At 39.5% G+C, this 20,225-nt stretch overlaps 4 protein-coding genes across 4 annotated transcripts; all 4 read right to left on the reverse strand.

Moving 5' to 3' along the window:
- Positions 1-9: 9 nt before the first annotated feature.
- Positions 10-1,876, reverse strand: pih1d2 (PIH1 domain containing 2). Its single transcript, XM_030778058.1, has 5 exons — positions 1,694-1,876; positions 1,329-1,452; positions 965-1,216; positions 331-599; positions 10-144 (listed from the first exon to the last, which is right to left on the reverse strand). Exons 1-5 carry the CDS (start codon positions 1,874-1,876, stop codon positions 10-12), a joined length of 963 nt encoding a protein of 320 aa, XP_030633918.1.
- A 721-nt stretch (positions 1,877-2,597) lies between these two features.
- On the reverse strand, positions 2,598-8,608 carry tmprss5 (transmembrane serine protease 5). Its single transcript, XM_030778059.1, has 14 exons — positions 8,532-8,608; positions 8,184-8,352; positions 6,269-6,413; positions 5,954-6,064; positions 5,673-5,786; positions 4,741-4,876; positions 4,385-4,498; positions 4,218-4,261; positions 3,976-4,138; positions 3,671-3,855; positions 3,441-3,539; positions 3,098-3,240; positions 2,804-2,956; positions 2,598-2,693 (listed from the first exon to the last, which is right to left on the reverse strand). Exons 1-14 carry the CDS (start codon positions 8,606-8,608, stop codon positions 2,598-2,600), a joined length of 1,749 nt encoding a protein of 582 aa, XP_030633919.1.
- A 1,010-nt stretch (positions 8,609-9,618) lies between these two features.
- On the reverse strand, positions 9,619-10,614 carry LOC115815095 (odorant receptor 131-2-like). The gene has a single exon (XM_030778061.1). The coding sequence runs from the start codon at positions 10,612-10,614 to the stop codon at positions 9,619-9,621; it is 996 nt and encodes a 331-aa protein (XP_030633921.1).
- Positions 10,615-11,056: 442 nt separating this feature from the next.
- On the reverse strand, positions 11,057-14,556 carry LOC115815096 (odorant receptor 131-2-like). The gene is made up of 2 exons (XM_030778062.1): positions 13,603-14,556; positions 11,057-11,323 (listed from the first exon to the last, which is right to left on the reverse strand). Exons 1-2 carry the CDS (start codon positions 14,554-14,556, stop codon positions 11,057-11,059), a joined length of 1,221 nt encoding a protein of 406 aa, XP_030633922.1.
- Positions 14,557-20,225: the final 5,669 nt, after the last annotated feature.

Raw genomic sequence — 20,225 nt, forward strand, 5'->3', positions numbered from 1 at the left:
ACAGTGTATTTACAATACAGACACTTTGACATGGAGAGTATGTTTCTTTTTGTTGAATGTTGCAGTACATGTTTCCTCATTCACTGTTTCAGGAAGCTGTAAGTGTAGGTGATACAGGTCTTCTACTTCCAACAATATATCATCCTAAACAAAACAAAAACAAAAACAACTCTCATCAGGCCTGAAATGGGGCAAAAGCATCACTTAAACATAAAAGATCTAAACTATCATAATCTTAATGTCATTCAGCCACACGCTCTCTTTTATGTTCTGTGTGAACTGTATTGGCCTAACTCTGGAGAGACACTGAGGTAGGTGTAGAGAACTTGCCTGAGAGATCCTAAGCTGACACTGGGAGACAGAGCTCACTCCAGGCAGCTCCACAGTGAGCTGCAGGCTCTTGCCTGTACCAGTGGGATCTGCAGTAACTGATAAGTGGTGGTTAGGCTGCTGGGGCTGAGCTGTGTCTGTACTAGAGATCACCTCAATCAGGCCTGATCTAGACTGTTTGTCCTCCTGGTCCACAGACAGCTGGATGGACGTGTCACCCTCATTCCCTGCCTGTCTCAGAGAGAAGATCTGCTGAAGCAGTGAGGGAGCTAGGAGGAGAGATGAACAAAAAATATAAAACTGGGACACAGTTTTAAAAATTTGAAATACCATCATTCACCATAATCAGTATTCACCTTGTAAATCAATCAGAAATAATCAAAAAAGTTCTCACAAAAGATATTGTGTTTAATACATTTTATAAGCAAATACTTGACCTATTCAAATATATATATATATATATATATGTATATATGTATATATGTATATATGTATATATTTATATATATATATATATATATATATATATATATATATATATATAGTCATGATATATATATATATATAGTCATGATATATATATATGTGTGTGTGTGTGTATATATTTAAATATATATAAAAATCTGTACCTCACCTGGGTCTGGCTTTGAGTTCTGGTTGAAGCTGTTGGGCTGCTGTGGCGACAGCATAAGGCGACGTTTCATGTTTTGTAAGCTCCCCTTCATCTTGTCTTTGGTGACAATGTAGTGTTGAGACAGACTCAGTCCAAACTGCTGCTGAGCAAATCTCAGAGTCAAGACATATAGTTGTTCCTGCTCCTGCTTGTTTTTCTCTATCTTCATCAGAACATCAGGACTGAAGGCCACATCCAACACACTGTACTGCTCTACAAATATCAAACACAAAACCTAGTAATAAGACTGGTTTCATATGGCTGACAATGTCTTGTATGGATGATCAAGAAAGAATGACTATTATGCCAAAATGTGCATCAGTACCATTTCCCTCAGATTCCATCTCTAGTCTTCCTCCACACACTGGGACAGGCTCTGTGTCTGACGGTGGAGCAGGAACTCTTTTCCATCCACACACGTTGATGTACAGAAGTGCCTCTTTTGAGCCCTAGACCAGTCACATAAATTTCACTTTGTTAGCACATGGGTGAGATTTTAAATGATATTTAAATAATTTAAACTCATGTAAAAAAGCAAATTTACTATTTACATTATACCAAATAAAAATTTTGAAAGGGTACAAATTAAAATTTTTAGTTACTGACACACATAGTTCTGACATTTCATGTTGTTTTTTGGCAGTAGGGAGCATACGAAACAAGCAGTTTAAAATGATACTATAGGCCTACCAGTACAGAGGTCCGGAGACATGCATTTGGCTGAGGTGGGGAGTGATATTCAGTCCCCTCCCGCAACTGGCGCTCAATGAAAGTGCGATAGCCCTCAGGATTATTCTGTGACATATCGTCTAGCATCGACCAAAACTGATTGACCTGCTGTAAAACAGCCTTCTGACGTGCAGGATCTGACATGCTTTAGCTTCTGTGATCCAAAGGAAGCAAGCATGGGAACAAAAGGCCGACAAAATGGATGTTAACTGAAGTCAACTGTCGAACTCCATAAACTCACACGTCGTTAACTAATTGACGCAATGACGAACATTGTTCTTCACTGTACTCACCTGCAGCTTGCAGCTTCGTTGTAGGGACAAAGTAAACACCGGCTTTTTAGACTTTCACGACACCAAAATAGAAAAATAAACAGCGAAAAGAGTCCCATTAAACTGATCGGGTCTCCTTCCAGTTTTACTTGTTACCATAGAAACCACAACAAACGTGATGACAATTGCCCGCCAATAGATGGAACTGTTTTCAACTGAATTTCTAAAGCACCGCTCAAGAATTTTGGTACAACTATAGAACTGTAAGAAATTTCCTACCGATAATGCAAATATTGATAAAATTGTTGACTATTGCAAATACAGAAGCTGTCTGTATGCAATACATGTACTCAGGTGAAGAGAATTTAACGTGCCTTTGTAGCAATGAGGTGCCAACATGAAACACAACTCGTAAACGTCAGAATTATTTACGTATTTATTTATACAATAATAGTTAAAATCAAAATATACTTATCAGGACTTTTAAGTAAAACAATACCTGAAACAGTTCTATACAAACATCTAAAAGAATTTTTGTCCATATATTTGTATTCTAACAATACAACAGTAAAAATAGCAATTTAATCAGTATTTCAATTAAACCTCTTGGAAATTTCCACAACATCAATGAAGAGGTGAAGAGATGGGTTTTGGTTGAAAAATTTGGGATCCATATCTCTCTTCAGTAGCTCTAGAGACAGAAAAAAACCCTATAAGAACACACAACACTGGAATTGTAGAAGTCACTTGACAAATGCACAGCGGTCAAGACAAAATCAAGTAGCACTGTAACGCCTACCTCAATCATCTCATAAATCCAACCTAGAAATTCAGCCACTTTAGTGTAGACACCTGGATGATTGGGTTCTGCACAACCTGTTCCCCAGCTCACAACACCAACTAGCCTCCAAACATTATCATCCAGGCACACTAGAGGGCCTCCACTGTCCCCCTGGGAAACGAAAATAGAGGAGCTTTCACTCACTCTGTCTGGGTATTAATATTATACCAAAACCACACTGTATTTGTCACAGCTGAAAACACCTGAACAGTGGCCACTGTTAAAGCATGCTGAAGTTGTTCTGAGGCCCACCTGGCATGCATCGACTTTGCCTTCGGTATATCCTGCACACAACATCCTTTGGGTGATCTCACCATTGTACATGCAAGAACTGTTGCATTTTTTTGTGCTTATAATAGGAACTGGAGCTTCTTTGAGTGTGTCAGGAATATGAACTGTGAAAGGGAGTCAGTCATCAAATTTTATTCAGAATAAATGTACACACACACACACACGCATGAACACACACACACACACACACACACACACACACACACACACACACGTACAAGTATCGTTGACAATAACTTGTCAAATTATATAAATCTTACACACATGTGGTGTATACTGCGTCATGCATTCTAAAAGGAAATACCATCATCAGGTTGTGTGTATCCCCACCCAGAGATCCAGCATTGTGTGCCTCCTGGAAGATCATAGTCATACTGGGGCAGACACACTGGCCTGATGGTATCTGTAGCCATTTGGCAACATAAGTATTATTTGTAGTATTTACCATGTTCACATTTGCATTTACAGATACTGAAAATAATCATAAATTAGAGAGAAACTCCACAGCCATGACTGAGATGCCCTGTCTGTCACCTGAGAAATTCAAAGGAATCTTCAGTTTCATCAAAGCAATATCATTATCATGACTCCTATGATTGTAGTTCTTATTGTAGATGATCTTCTCCACTGCATGTCCTGTGGACTGGACTAGTTTAGCTGTGTTGCGGGTGACAATGCCAGCATAGATCACCCAGTTGGACACCTGAGGTAGCCTGTAGCTTAAAAGAGACAGAGAGATACACGTCCAAATAAATGCTAGGATCTCGTATAGTAAATCTCTCAGCAGTCTGAGAAATATGAAACCCTGGTGTGTGAATGTGGTGAACATGACATCTTACTTGTGCACACAGTGAGCAGCGGTGACTATCCACTGGCTGGTGATGATGGAGCCTCCACAGGTGTGGCGGTCTTTGTAATAGAGGCTCACTTGCCAAGGCCACCTGCCCAGAGTCGCCTCGACACCACCAATTATCCTTGGCAACTTGGCTCTGGTCCCGCACTCTAAAAGAACACATTGAAGTTCATCAGGTCACTACCTGAAGTGGTACTACAGGCTGAGAAATGTTGAACTGTGACTCACCAAAACATTTTAAAGCTATGACCTTTCCAGTGATGCAGCTACCCCTAGGGTAAAAATAAACAAACAAACAAACAAAAAAAACACTGATGGTTTTCTGTTGTGTCACCTGTATTGAATGTTCAAAATGAGTTTCAAATGTTCTGATTTACCACTGAAAATGTAATTACCTGAACTGCCACAAACTCTCCAGATTGTTTCCATGCTCTGAGGTAATCTGAACAAATCCCTCTGTGTAATTTGGCCCAATATCAGTCAAATTCACACCTTTGTGCTTGGTTAACCTGAAAAAGGAAGATAACAAGGCACTGCACAAAGATACATTCACCATAATGTTTTGAAAGGCACAGTATACTCAGTACTTATTAGCTTTGTATTTCACATAGAATTCATTGCAATGTATTTCAAGGCAGCTGTCTTCTCTGGAAAAAAAAAATTGACCTACAAAAGATGAAACAGCTGCCACCCCAAGTAAAACATGTTGAAAGCTGGAAGTGGTCTCTGATTTAGCTGTCAGTGGACTCACCTCAGATATCCCAGCTGTCGACACACCAGTGTTCCCAAAGAGGAGTTCCACCTCTCGTAACACACAGGCAGCCAAGACTGCAACTTCTCTAGCTGGATCTCCAATAGAGAGTTTTCTGGGCTGATTCTGTAAAACACTGAACCTGATTCATTGAAAATCCTTCCAGACCCAAATACTTTTCAAGCTATGGTAGATATGTAGATGTGTGTGTATTTTGTACTCACCTTATATGAAGAGCGTGTATTTCAGATAACATTGATAAAGCAAAAGAGGAAAAGTAAAAAGAAAGACAAACACATTTTATGGAAGTTCACTTTGTAAATAGTTGATTCTTAAATGGTAATCGTTACAGGTAGATAAGTGTTATATTTCAATTTTTAGTTATTACTAAAAATTACACGCACTACACACATTGTGTTTAGCTGTTACACACATTGCCTTTTTTGTACCTCAGTGAAACAGAAAGGGTAAGACTAAACTAAGAATGTTAATTTAGTTTGATTTTTATTTTTGAGAGCCTTTAGGGATGCCTAAAATCCTTTTGTGAACAACAATAATACTGGGGAAAAAATCTATTACAGTAACAGAATATAATTTCATCATATAAAAAAAAATATATATATATGGTTAATTATTATTACAAAAGAATTACTTTCTGTAGAGCAGACAAATTTGGAGTTCTATAGTGTGTTTGATTACTGCCCCCTCCACCTCACATACACATACACACACACAGGCACATGTGCGCACACATACTTTTTTGCGTTAGTCTGACCATGCTAGGTTGTCTGTCATGCCCTTTGTTGATGCCTTTTTGTTTGTGGTGATTGTGGAGTGGAGGGCTTGTCTACTCTGGTATGTTTACCTAGTTTGCTTGTATTGGCAGAGGATGGTCTAAAAAAGTGCTATACAAATATCTACATGGCACTCACCTTTTCTTGGATCTGTGACAGAGATATCCTCAGTCACATTACAGAAGGATGTCTCTTTAGTGTCCCCCAACCCTGTAGGGGTCTGTGCAGAGGTAGGCCTTAAAAGCAGTTTCACTAGACAAAAACATGAGCAATGAGATAACTGTTTCTAATAACTGATTCCACATTAATATGGCACAGAAATGTCTTGTATCTAAAATTCCAGGTCACAAAATCTAACTGCACATTTTATGAAAGCATATGAATGGTTTTGTGCTTTTAAAAAAAAAAAAGACGCTTACCAATAAACCAAACACCAACAGCTACACCTCCAACTAGTCCAAGAGCACACAGAGCCGCCAGCACTCTCATCACTCTCTGGGTGGACACTTTGGTGGATGCTGCAGGAAAAACTAGTTCAGGGACAAATGACTGATCAGTTAGTATGGTACAGAAAGACCAATTATCACTCTTCTATCACTATTAGTAATACAAAACAGATTACCATACTTGACTTTTATCAAATGATTTTTCAGATGTTACAAAGTGACACCAGGCTTTCCTTTGCTGGGCAGCAACAGAGTGAGTAAATTGCTACTGATGCATGATACACTTACCTGGATGCGGAGACTGCACTTGCCTGAGCCAGTTAGGGCTGGCCTCAGTTCCCCTGACTCCTGTCATACTCAGCCTCCCCACATGGAGAGAATGCCTAACAGCCACAGGATTCTCAATTACAGACAGCGTGTCTGCACGCAGACTCTATAACACACAATAAGATATCAGCTCTCAAATAATGAAAAAGTTTAGGATATATAATCACGAAAGACACTGGTGAGCTTCATTGTGGTTGAGAATGATATACATATGCACACATGTACCACCTATTATAAAGCAAGCTCATTCAACTGTGAGGACTATTCAGAGTTACAGTTGTAACTCGTGACAGCTGGCCCTGGAGACAATTATTCATTATTGCCTGACAGACACTTGGCTGAAAGGTGACCCAGGTATATATATACATATACATTCAATCATTGTTTCACAGGCTTATAAAGGGCAGTTATTATAATTAACAGGGTTGGGTCAGATTACTTTGAAATGTAGTCAGTTACTGAATACCAATCACATGGCAATTGTTGTAATTAGTAACATAATCCTTTGGAATACAAAAAACATGTAATCTAATCTGAATACTTTTGGATTACTTCAAAATCAAACACTGAAAATATTGCACCTTATACTAAAAATGGATGAAGCCACAAAAATTTGAGCTCAACAAATATTCTTTTTTTTCTCTTTAAACATCTCAAAACATTTCCAATGCAAATAAAATGCATTTAGCATATTCAGCATTTACAGTTGGTCAAATCAAATCACCCTTACAAAAACAGTACTGGCACAAACTACACGTGTACTGTATGTATTCTACAACATGTGGGACACTGTTTCTTTTGTGCTGCTGTTTCTTAATCAAAGGCCACATGGAGAACTTTGCTCTTGTAACACAAGAGGAGCGCTTACTCAAAATGTTCATCTTCCATTTTCAATGTAAATAAAAAGGAATAAAAACTCCATTATCCATAAATCATCATTAAAAATCAAAAACAAATATTAGTTAAGTCACCATTAACAAAACTGGCAACGGGGCAACCTGAGAGGAGTAACTTACTTTGATATACAGTAGAAGATACCTAGCATTTAGAATTGGTCAAATCAAATCACCCTTACAAAATCATGCTGGCATAAATGTCTACAGGTGTACTGTACTGGTTCTTTTGCATAAGTTTTTGTTGGTTATCATAGAAAAAATTGCCATATTTTAAAGACATAATCAAAAATGTAATCAAGTAATCCTTAACAACATAACTATAATCTAATTGCACAATTTCTCAAATGCAGTCTGGGCTGATTATAGGTACTTATTTTTTGTAATCTGATTACGTAATCCCAATAACATGTAACTTGTTACTACCCAACCCTGATAATTAAGTATTAATTAATTTTAAATTAAATCTCAAGTAATGTCAAGAAGCTTACATGGGTTTCATACACATCAAACAATGAAACATGTGCAATATCCAAAATATACATAATAACTATTTAAAAAATACCAAAAATATCATTTCGAAAGTTATCCTGTTACGAATTGGAGAGAAAAGAGGTTCTTCATTGGATGAATATTTCTAGCCAGCATAAACACACCTCAATATGTTTCTCAGCAGTTGGCTACTCATTTGTAAATATGGATGTAAATGTGTACTCATTTGAGAAGTACTCATTTGTGAAAATTAACATGAATTATTCTATGACTGAATGCACAAGGACATCCATGTTTACTTTAATTATGTTACATCATCAGGTTGGAAACATGTTCCCTTGGGGTACCTGTTAGGTCAGTCTAAAACAGGCATTGCATGAGAAAAAAAAATATTTCTAAGCAATCCATCAACTGAAGAAAACAAATAGACCTCACCATATCTTTCCTGATGTGTTGGGCCAGTCAAATGTTCACCTGCCGTGTTCCATTACACATGGACATGCTCTGCACTCCCAGCTGTCCAACACTCTGCCATTTAGCAGAATGCAACTCTGGATTTTCGTTTCACAAAGAGACAATGAGGTCAGCAGTGGCGCAAAGAATGAGCTCGTTGTTTTACCAAGGGGGTCATGGGGCCTATTGAGGCTGGCTGAACCAGTCCTTTGTGGAGCCAAACATCTCCAAAGATATCCACTGGTCTCTGATAGGACACAGGTTGCTTAGTAACACCCCTACCTGTGCCAACAGAATGTTCGTTTTTTGCAGTAGAACTTATTGCTTGATAATTTGTAATTTCTGAGCAAAGGTCATAATTATTACCAAATGTTGATAGACCTCACATCACGTCAGTGTAAATGAAGTCAACACAGCATGTAGGACCCTGCTCATCGGTGCACTCCAAGAACAGAGAAAACATTGTTTGGCAAATGTGCTGACAGATCAGAGAAAACATGCTCTTTTTTTCTTATCTTGGAAAGGTTGTAGGATACAGGTGTGTTGTTCAGCTGTGGAAATATGAATTGTGTGAAGGTCTGCCCCTTTATGGTGATTTTGACATAATCCTCTGTTGCTCTGACAGCGACTCAATTGTTTATTTTAAAATTATTTTTCACGGATAACACAAATTAATCAACATGTCTATTCTCACACCCATATACATGTGTCAAAGTTAGCCAGAACTAGACTACCTTGAATATTTCATCTTTATTCCTTAGCTGGTTATAAATGTAGCACATGAGACATACATATAGCCAAATTACGGTGAAAGTGGGGTAGCTGAATGATTAAAAATACTTATTAGATATAACACAACAAATTTAGATTCCTGCAGTACTGTCAAGATGGTTATTTAAAATTTAAAATTTTTACATTAATGATATGTGTATGTGTAATATTAAATTGTTTCATACAGCACAGACACTATTTGTCCACAGAGTAGATGGATAAACTGGAAAAACCTGATTTGCTGAAAAAGATGAGGATTTAATTTTACAGATTACAATTGAGTTGTGTAGCAGGGTTGTTGAAGAACACATGATAAACCGAAGTAAAGCTTTCTTAAAAAAAAAAAATAAAACCATTAAAGGCTTGTGGAAGTTCCATAATAGAAGTGCAAAAGTACAGAACTGTTCAAAGAAATCAGTTCTATACACAGATCACCAGAATACATGTGAAGATGTGTAGCAAGGCAAATAAGAAGCTGAACAGATCTCATTTGGCTACGATAACAGTAGTGCAAAAGATGTAAATTGACTTTTAGTAGAGTTGATCTGTCAGCAGTGAAATTATTGGTGAAAATCACAAAAAACATTTTTGGATGTACTGCAAATTCCTTTGAAGAAAATCTGGATAAGATTGTCTGCTTGAGAAGCATTACATTTAATTTTCATGAGGTACAGCAGCATATTTCATATTTGTATAGGCCTATTAGGAATCAATGTGTAAAGGTCTTGTTTTAATACATTTTACTCTGCATTCACTGGCATCAAACACAGCTGAAAGAACCTTTGGAAGACCAAACAAGGTATGATGTTTTAAAGCAAGGTAAAATTTTTCATCTCTCAGTCCATAAATGAGTGGACTTATACAGCGTGGAGTGATAAGAAAGATGATGAAATTGTAGTATCTTACATCAACAAACAGCATAAAATCAATCTTCATGACAGCTATTTCTATATAAGGGGTTAAAAGTTGAGTCAAACAGAGGAAGAGCTGAAAGGCATGAAGAGCCACTGTTCTGAGACTCTTGTACGTTGATTTCTTATTGTCTGAAGAAGCAGCTCTTGCAGCCATCAGAATTTTAATATAGGTGAACACAATGATGACAATCATGCAGATGAAGTATAACTGTAAAAGTATTGCTCTTAATTGAGCCTGCCAGGTAAATGTTTGCAGCACCTCTACACTGCACACAACATAAGATAGCAGAATGTTAGATGGGTTGACAGCTAGAAATCCAAACAAACTAACAAATGCTGTTATAGAACTGATAGTCCAGATGATCAGAAGACCAATTTTTCTGTTTCTGGAGTTGGAGATGTCAGCGTGTCTCAGTGGCATGCAGATGGCCACATAACGCTCTAAACACATGGTCACCAGTGTCAAAGGAGTGCAATTATTAAGCCAGTTCATAAGCGTACAAAGTATACAACATGGAATCATTGGGGTAGGAAACCGATAATGACTCCCAATTAAAGTCACGTCACTTATCACCAAAAGGACAGAGTCATTGAAGAGTGTCTGTGCAAACAAAATATATCGAGTATCCTCTCTGAAAACTTCCTTTTTTAAGAAGGTAAAAATCATCAGAGAATTCACATACAGGAAAATCCCAACCAGTATCTGTACAATCAATACTTTCTCACTGAGAGGTCTTGGATAGTAAAATCCAGAGTTGTTGCTCCCATTAATTGCGCTCTGCATTGTTGGAAAATATCAGTAAGAGCGCATCATATTTTAAAGAGTAAAAACTGCAGTGTTATGAATGAAAATGAAATGAAAAACAAGTGTAAACAGTAGAAGGCTTGTTAATTAGTAATAAACTTTGTTAATTTAAGCAGAACTTGAGATAAAATAACATTTAACAAAGCAAAGTCAGGATATGCATAGTCCTACTCTGAACTCTTCTGTAAAGCAGTGCTCATTTATTTATACTGTTTTGAAAGAGTTTAATGTGGGTGGTCTTTAATTTTTTTTGTTGTTCCCATGTAGCAACAGTTACTATCATCTTGTCTGGGAAACAAAATGAGATTGCCAGAGTGTCACTTAGGCTCCATGCGCAGAATGGGTTTTTATTTATAATGTGCCTATGTTGGTAAAGTGTAATTTATGAACAGTTTTATGTTCATAAATAATACTACCTGTATTATCCACAACATGATTCAAAAACAGTAATAGGTCTGTCTGAGCAGTAGACTCGGGTTGGCGGGTGCTCAGGTGGAGCGGGCTGCCTGTGAGTCTCCTTTGTGATGTCCTCAACTGTCCAGTCCACTGGGGCTACGATCATGGATGAGGATAGGATGGTTTTGTCCTCCTGAGGAGCCTCATCAGGCTCGTGCATTTGGGACAAGGCATCAGCTTTGCCATTTTTGGAGGCTGGGTGGAAGGAGATGGTAAAGTTAAACCATAGTTTCTTTTGGCAGACGACAGTTTCATCACATGTGGACATTCTACAGGGCTCACCATGTCATTGGAACAGCACTACTCTTACATCCAAGGTGTTGACTTCCACAATGAACTACTTTTTTTGGGTCTGGCAGCGTGAGCATAGGCGCTGATGTGAATTGGCCCTTAAGGTGACAGAAGGTATGTTTGGCTGCACCTGTCCAGTGGAGCCGCTTGGGTTTTCCCTTTAACAGGGGTGACAAAGGAACTGCGATGGTGCTGAAATTTCTAACAGATGAGCAGGAAACACTGAAGTGTTGTAACCCACAAACCATCCTGGGTTCTGGCCATGACTTCATCGCCCTGATCATTTCCTCCATGCACACTTCCTGTTCTCTACATGCACACAGAGTCGATGGTCTAGGACGGTGGTTCTCACCTCCAGTCCTGAGGGCCCTTGACCTGCACTTCTTTGTTTTAACTCCTCATAATCACAGTTACTTGAGCTAATCAAGGGCTTGATGATGAATTGATTGGTGGAATCAGGATTGTCAGTCCTGAGCTCAGGAGAGTTAAGACAAAGACATGCAGGACAGAGGGCCCTCAGGACTGGAGTTGAGAACCACTGGTCTTGGAGGTGGCAGACCACTCTGCAAATGTGTGTCACATGCTCCTGTAATGTGGGGTGAGTGGGTGAGAACAGCATCGATGTAGACAATGATGAACTGTCCCAACATGTCATACAGCACATTGTTCACAAAGGCCTGGAAAACAGAGGGTGTGTTTACTAGACCAAATACTCGTAGTGCTCAGCACTAAATATAGTCTTCCACACATCTCCCCCCTTGAATATGCACCAGGTTTAAAGTGCTCCAAAGAACCAGATTGGTGAAAAAGTGAGATCCCCAGAACTGCTCGGTAGTGCAGGTGACCAGAGGGAGCAGGTACATGTATTTTACTGAGATGGAATTCAGCCCCTGGTAGTCAGTGCAGGGTCACAGATCTCAGCCCTTCTCCATAAAGAAGACATTGGCTGATGCTGAAGGGGTGCGGGGTCTGATGTACCCCTGCTGTAACACATTGCTTGGGAGTACATACGACTACATGGGGTGTAGTACCAGCCACAAGATCAATGGCTCAGTCCCAGGGATGGTGTGGAGGGAGACAAGTGGCCTGGGACTTATTAACACTTCAGCTGGAGTCCTGGTGTTAGTGAGGGATCTCTGAAAGTGCTGTGGTTGGTGGGCTCTCCACAGTTGTAAAGGCACAGGGAAGGCACAGGCAGTGATGATTGTAGTAGGGAGAGTAAGCTGTAATATCCCATTCTGCCCACACGATGGATAGACTGTCAAGATGGTTACAATAGTTATTGTAGGTGATAATTGCACATCAGTATGAACAAAAGCAAGGCAGCATGTAGGACCCTACTCATCGGTGTCTTCCAAGAACAGAACATAACACAAAGATATGTTCTTATATTGGGATGTATGTTGGGATATATTGGGATTTTATTAAAATTGAGGTGGCTTTTGTAGTGTGGAATGGAAGTCAATGTGAGGGAATATCTAAACATCTAATTAAATCGTTAAATTAAAGGTAACAATAAAATCAAAAGCCCAGCTTAGTGTACTTATGTGTCCCGAGAAGGAGGCTTTACCTGAGACATCAAAAGTACTCGTTATATCATAGCAGATTTAAAATTTTTACATTACTGATATGTGTATGTGTAATATTAAATTGCTTCATACAGCACAGACACTATTTGTCCATAGAGTAGATGGATAAACTGGAAAAACTTGATCTGCTGAAAAAGATGAGGATTTAATTTTACAGATTACAACTGAGTTGTGTAGTAGGGTTGTTGAGGAACACATGATAAACCGAAGTAAAGCTTTCTTAAAAAAAAAAAACCCTTCAAGGCTTGTGGAAGTTCCATAATAGAAGTGCAAAAGTACAGAACTGTTCAAAGAAATCAGTTCTATACACAGATCATCACAATACATATGTAGATGTGTAGCAAGGCAAATAAGAAGCTGAACAGATCTCATTTGGCTACAGTAACAGTAGCGCAAAAGATGTAAATCTGGGAGACTTTTAGTAGAGTTGATCTGTCAGCAGCGAAATCATTAGTGAAAATCACACGAAACATTTTTGGATGTACCGCAAATTCCTTTGAAGAAAATCTGGATAAGATTGTCTGCTTGAGAAGCATTACATTTAATTTTCATGAGGTACAGCAGCATATTTCATATTTGTATAGGCCTATTAGGAATCAATGTGTAAAGGTCTTGTTTTAATACATTTTACTCTGCATTCACTGGCATCAAACACAGCTGAAAGAACCTTTGGAAGACCAAACAAGGTATGATGTTTTAAAGCAAGGTAAAATTTTTCATCTCTTAGTCCATAAATGAGTGGACTTATACAGCGTGGAGTGATAAGAAAGATGATGAAATTGTAGTATCTTATATCAAGAAACAGCATAAAATCAATCTTCATAACAGCTATTTCTATATATGGGGTTAAAAGTTGAGTCAAACAGAGGAAGAGCTGAAAGGCATGAAGAGCCACTGTTCTGAGACTCTTGTATGTTGATTTCTTATTGTCTGAAGAAGCAGCCCTTGCAGCCATCAGAATTTTAATATAAGTGAACACAATGATGACAATCATGCAGATGAAGTATAACTGTAAAAGTATTGCTCTTAACTGAGCCTGCCAGATTAATGTTTGGAGCACCTCTACACTGCACACAACATAAGATAGCAGAATGTAAGATGGGTTGACAGCTAGAAATCCTAACAGACTAACAAATGCTGTTATAGAACTGATAGTCCAGATGATCAGAAGACCAATTTTTCTGTTTCTGGAGTTGGAGATGTCAGCGTGTCTCAGTGGCATGCAGATGGCCACATAACGCTCTAAACACATGGTCACCAGTGTCAAAGGAGTGCAATTATTAAGCCAGTTCATAAGCGTACAAAGTATACAACATGGAATCATTGGGGTAGGAAACCGATAATAATTCCCAAGTACAGTCAAGCCACTTATCACCAAAAGGACAGAGTCATTGAAGAGTGTCTGTGCAAACAAAATATATCGAGTATCCTCTCTGAAAACTTCCTTTTTTAAGAAGGTAAAAATCATCAGAGAATTCACATACAGGAAAATCCCAACCAGTATCTGTACAATCAATACTTTCTCACTGAGAGGTCTTGGGAGGTAAAATCCAGAGTTATTGTTCCCATTATTTGCGCTCTGCATTGTTGGAAAATATCAGTAAGAGCGCATCATATTTTAAAGAGTAAAAACTGCAGTGTTATGAATGAAAATGAAACGAAAAACAAGTGTAAACAGTAGAAAGCTTGTTAATTAGTAATAAACTTTGTTAATTTAAGCAGAACTTGAGATAAAATAACATTTAACAAAGCAAAGTCAGGATATGCATAGTCCTACTCTGAACTCTTCTGTAAAGCAGTGCTCATTTATTTATACTGTTTTGAAAGAGTTTAATGTGGGTGGTCTTTAATTTTTTTTGTTGTTCCCATGTAGCAACAGTTACTATCATCTTGTCTGGGAAACAAAATGAGATTGCCAGAGTGTCACTTAGGCTCCATGCGCAGAATGGGTTTTTATTTATAATGTGCCTATGTTGGTAAAGTGTAATTTATGAACAGTTTTATGGTCATAAATAATACTACCTTTATTATCCACAACATGATTCAAAAACAGTAATAGGTCTGTCTGAGCAGTAGACTCGGGTTGGCGGGTGCTCAGGTGGAGCGGGCTGCCTGTGAGTCTCCTTTGTGATGTCCTCAACTGTCCAGTCCACTGGGGCTACGATCATGGATGAGGATAGGATGGTTTTGTCCTCCTGAGGAGCCTCATCAGGCTCGTGAATTTGGGACAAGGCATCAGCTTTGCCATTTTTGGAGCCTGGGTGGAAGGAGATGGTGAAGTTAAACCATAGTTCCTTTTGGCAGACGACAGTTTCATCACATGTGGACATTCTACAGGGCTCACCATGTCATTGAAACAGCACTAGTCTTACATCCAAGGTGTTGACCTCCACAATGAACTTCGTGGGTCTGGCAGCGTGAGCATAGCCGCTGATGTGAATTGGGTCTTAAGATGATAGAAGGCATGTTTGGCTGCATCTGTCCAGTGGAGCTGCTGGGGTGGGCCATTCTTTTTAGCTAGATTTTGACTCACTCGATCCCAATGTTTGTTTGTTTTAACCTTTTAAATGTGGGTGTGTTGGTTTGATGTATATTGCACATAGTGTGAGCCTTTGGGCAGCCCCTACTGTGCTTGTCAAGAAAAATGATGGAAGCTGGAGGTCCTGTGTGGACTACATTCTTTTTAGCTAGATTTTGACTCACTTGATCCCAATGTTTGTTTGCTTTAACCTCTTACGTGTGGGTTTGTTGGTTTGATGTGCATTGCACATAGCGTGAGCCCTTGGGCAGCCCCTACTGTGCTTGTCAAGAAAAATGATGGAAGCTGGAGGCTGTGTGTGGACTACAGAAAATTGAATGCGCTCACGCATAAGGATGCCTACCCTCTACCCTGCATTGAGGAGTCATTTAGCTCTTTTCCACTAGTGCTGTGCTGGTGCCACAGGTTTGGGAACCGAACGTGGCGTCATAGCCTGTTCTGTGGTTGCGTAGCGGAAGTGGGCATTATTTCGATGAGGAAACAGCAACAATCATGGCAGACAGAAAGCATCTTCTTCTTCATGGCGCGGTGTTTATGAACTTACTTTTACTTTTAGAGTCATTACATCATGCGTTTGAAGGTTTCTTGACTGTATCGACGGCAAACATCATTCTTGCCAGATGACGATTGCGTACCAGACAACAGGTAGTGTAAGTTCCAATGAATGTAGCCTTCAGTTTGACGCTCTACCGTCTCCCTTCGTCCATGTGCACATCCAATAATTTATCCACTGGACCACTTAGTATAGTTTAACTGTTTACTTCGACACAAAAATATTTTACAGACCGTTGTTCATTGCAACTTATCGAAAACCAATGGACAAGATTCGAAAGAGCATTATTAATGAGAAAAAGAGACCGCAATCAAAGAGAGAGCGAGCGAGGTCAAAAAAACTGTGTGGCTCCACTCTGTCTTGCCTGACTCCCCCCCTCTCGCGAGAGTAACAAGCCGCAATTAAAGACACATGTGATTACCACAATGAAGGGATCAATTGGCTATTCCCCAAATATGACAAATGAAATCTTGTGCATCTGAATCAATCATATGTCTTTTAAAGTGCAAAAAATCAACAATTAACTTATTGGACTACTGTAAATATATGTAAATAATGTAAATAAATCCGTTTGTAAATGATGCCAATATTGTATGCCAATTAATCAAATATTCATATTTTGTCCATAATCTGCATTTAGGCTCCTACAGGTAGGTATCGTTTTAGAGTTTGTTGGCCGAACAATAGCTTCAGTGCAGATGCATTACAACTGCTAACTTCTTGGCTAATTGTTTGAAACATATGCTGTCCCTTTCTCTTTAGATTTTGCGGCATCTCAGAAGAAGAGCGTCTCCTGTTGTTTGGACATATCCATGAATGAGCCATTGGTGGGACACGATAGTTCCTGGATTTACTCGCGTGCAGTTCATCCAAAACTTCAAAGTCATTCGATTACATATGCCACCGCCTTAGACACATGATCGGGAGGAGAAACACCATGTATCGATTGATTGAGAAAGCGAGTTGCTATGGTGCTTTGGAAGCTGGCTACCAGTGGTGAATACAGGACAGTGAGTCACCTTTTTGGAGTGGGCATAAGCACAGTATTTAACACTTTGAATGGTTTTTGTAATGCTGTAATTACTGTACTTTTTCCTGTGCATATGCCCCGTTCCTGATGAAAGAATGTTTTTGGAAATGGCAAGATTTAACGTTCGTTGGGGAGTGCCACAATGTGTGGGGGCAATTGATGGAAGTCACATTCCTATAATAGCACCAGAAGAATATGCTAGTGACTACTTCAACCACAAAGGGTGACACTCCATTATACTGCAGGCGGTTGAGAATGGCAAAGGGCTGTTCTGGAATGTATGTGTGGACTATCCAGGCGTCAACGATGCCCGAGTGCTCAGACAATCTAACCTGTGGGAAAGGTTGAGTGATCGACAAATATTGAGTCATTGCCGGACATGACATCGGACACTTCTTGATTGGAGATCAAGCTTATCCTCTGCAGAAATGGCTGATGAAGCCATTTGCTGATACTGGGAGACTGACACCAGAGTTGCACTAATGGGGTATTTCAATACCCAGGATGACTGATTCTGCAAAACTCAAATGATGCGGAGAACAATTTTTCTTTTGAACATATTGTATTTTCAGTTTAACAGTTTTCAACACTTGCATGTTTTTAAGAGCTGTAAAGAAGTTGTGCAGTGAACATGTAAAAAAGCTGTGCAAACTGAAGTGTTTTTTAAAAGTACTACACAAAAAAGTTGACGACAGATAAATAACTAACATACATGCTCACACACACACACACACACACACACACAAACAGTTTGGAGCAGTCTGATATTACTGCTACTGCTTTTCCATTGCACAAACCAGTCGTTCCATGAGGCCAAGCACAGCACTGGTTTGGCTTTCCATTCTGTTCAGGAATGATTCGGTCATCCTCTGGCTGTGCTCAAGGAACCTGTCCAGGAACTTTTCATCTGACCTGTCCACATACTCCTGCAGGTCCTGCTGGTGTAGCTTCCTTTTCCCTGTGAAAAGGATAATGTTAAAGAGAAACAAGTTCAGTTAAAATGCAGTTTTGATTAGATTTATAAGCTGGGACAAAACATTGCTGTGCACAAGTCTGTTTGGACACATCTGCAGGACAATGCTACTTCTAAGTCAAATTTACTGTCGTCGGCCACTGAGTATATGTACATAGTTACATGAAATAATGTGTATTTGTGACCACAGTGCCAATGTTTTATTTATTGAACTGTAATTACCCCTTCTGATTCTGGTGCTTGTCGATGGAGATGATATTGAGGGCAAAGAAGTCGCAGATGGCGCGGGGCTGTCGGTGCCAGATGGTGTTGAGCTTTCTTCCTCATAAGAGACGTCTTACAACACAAAACAGGCCGGAAAAATTAGTATCTATGTACAGCAAAAAATGCACCTCACAGTTATATCACAGATATAAAAGAAGGAAAACTTAGCAGGGTCACAAGAGGGTGTATCGTCTGTTTCGCAGATCTCCTCTAGCAATGCGGTAGCGGTAGCTGGATTTAATGCACCGGTCAGCTGGTTAGCCGGTCTGTGACCAAGCGCGTTTTTGAGCAAATCAATATTCAGTCCGGTTTGTAACTTCTTTCTTCCCGCACCACTTTTCGACATTTCTCTATTGTGTACTCTGTATTCCTTCTTCACCTTCTTCAATTTGTTTGTTATCTGTTCCGTTGTTCTCGGGTAGCCTGCCATCTCGAGCTCAACGCATATTTCCCCGTATAGTTTGTTCTTCCTCACCGTTCCTGAAAGTTTCAGGACTCTGTGGAAGCCCAGATTGCCAGCAAAGTGTTGGTCTCCTCAATAGACCACTGCTGGTTGGACTTTTCACTACTTTCAGCCATGTTTTCTTCTTTGTTCCTCGATTGTTCGCTGTGTATCAAAAATGGCGGTGACTGTCTTCCGAATATCTTGCGAGTATCTTAGGTAGCCCCGCCCATAGCCATTGACGTCAGCGGTTCCCACTGTTGGACCAGCAATTCTGCGGTGCCGTGCTGGTGCCAGCTTTTTGGAACCGGCATCAGTATTTTATCAGTGGAAAAGCACGGCCCGAGTGCTCAATTGGGCACCAGCACCGCGGCAGTGGAAAAGGGGTAATTGATGTGACAGAGGGCTCTGTATCAGGCTGCGAGCGACATTCTTACCCCCGCACCACTTACACCCCCTAACCAAATAGTTATACAGTGCTCATTTGTGTTTGTGTCCCGTTACATGTACATGTTTGCATACATATCACTACCGCACATATTCCACTAAAATATTGCGCTAGCTTCGAGGGTGCACACTCCAAGCAAGCAACAGATCACCTGGTTTCATACACACAAACATTTCCAATTCACATTCACAATCCTACAGTTTAAAATACACTGCAAACACATCCAACTTCACCAAAATGTTTGTTATCGTCTCTACTGTTGTCCTCTTTACCGTTACCATCTTTATCGTATTATACACACACGCAACTGCACATTTAAATGTTCTCATCTTAATTGTACTTACCGCTTGGTTTAAACGCTCTTTTTGTGTTGTAGTCTTTGTTGGTTGTTGTGTCTCCTTCCATTCTCTCTGTTCGTCTGTTTGGTTGTCTATGCTACACTGAGGTGAACTTCTGGGGCAAGGGAGGACCAAACAGAGGTGCAGCTATTCAGGCAGGTTTATTGGTGCCAACCCAAGTGGCGCATATGGGGTGCGCACGGAGAACGGGTTGCACTACCGGCAAGTTGGTTTCACTTTAAAAATATAATGATTGGCTGGAATAACAGAGAAATACAGGACAATGATGTCATTAATGTATAGTGTAAATTTGTATCTGTGATTATGTATATGTATGGAAATGAATTACTGACTGCAATATTATTTAAAATGAACAGAATGTGGCTGGTATGTTCCGGGGGGAGGGGTTTAGCATTGAAATCATTGTGTATTGCCGGAGTTAGGAGATGAATTAACAGATGAATTAACTTTTTTTGTGTTTGTTTTGTTTTGTTTTTTACTTGTAAATATTTCTTTCTACTGTACATATATCTAATACAATTTTGGGACACTTTTTCACTTTTTGCACTTCGGTTGGGGCTGTGGATTTTTGCACTGTAAATAAAGCAACTTGCACTATAGTTCTTATTGTGGTGGAGCCATTTTTTGTGTTTTGGGGCAACCTGAA

The sequence above is a fragment of the Chanos chanos genome, chromosome 6 (assembly GCF_902362185.1).
Source record: "Chanos chanos chromosome 6, fChaCha1.1, whole genome shotgun sequence".
Taxonomy (NCBI): domain Eukaryota; kingdom Metazoa; phylum Chordata; class Actinopteri; order Gonorynchiformes; family Chanidae; genus Chanos; species Chanos chanos.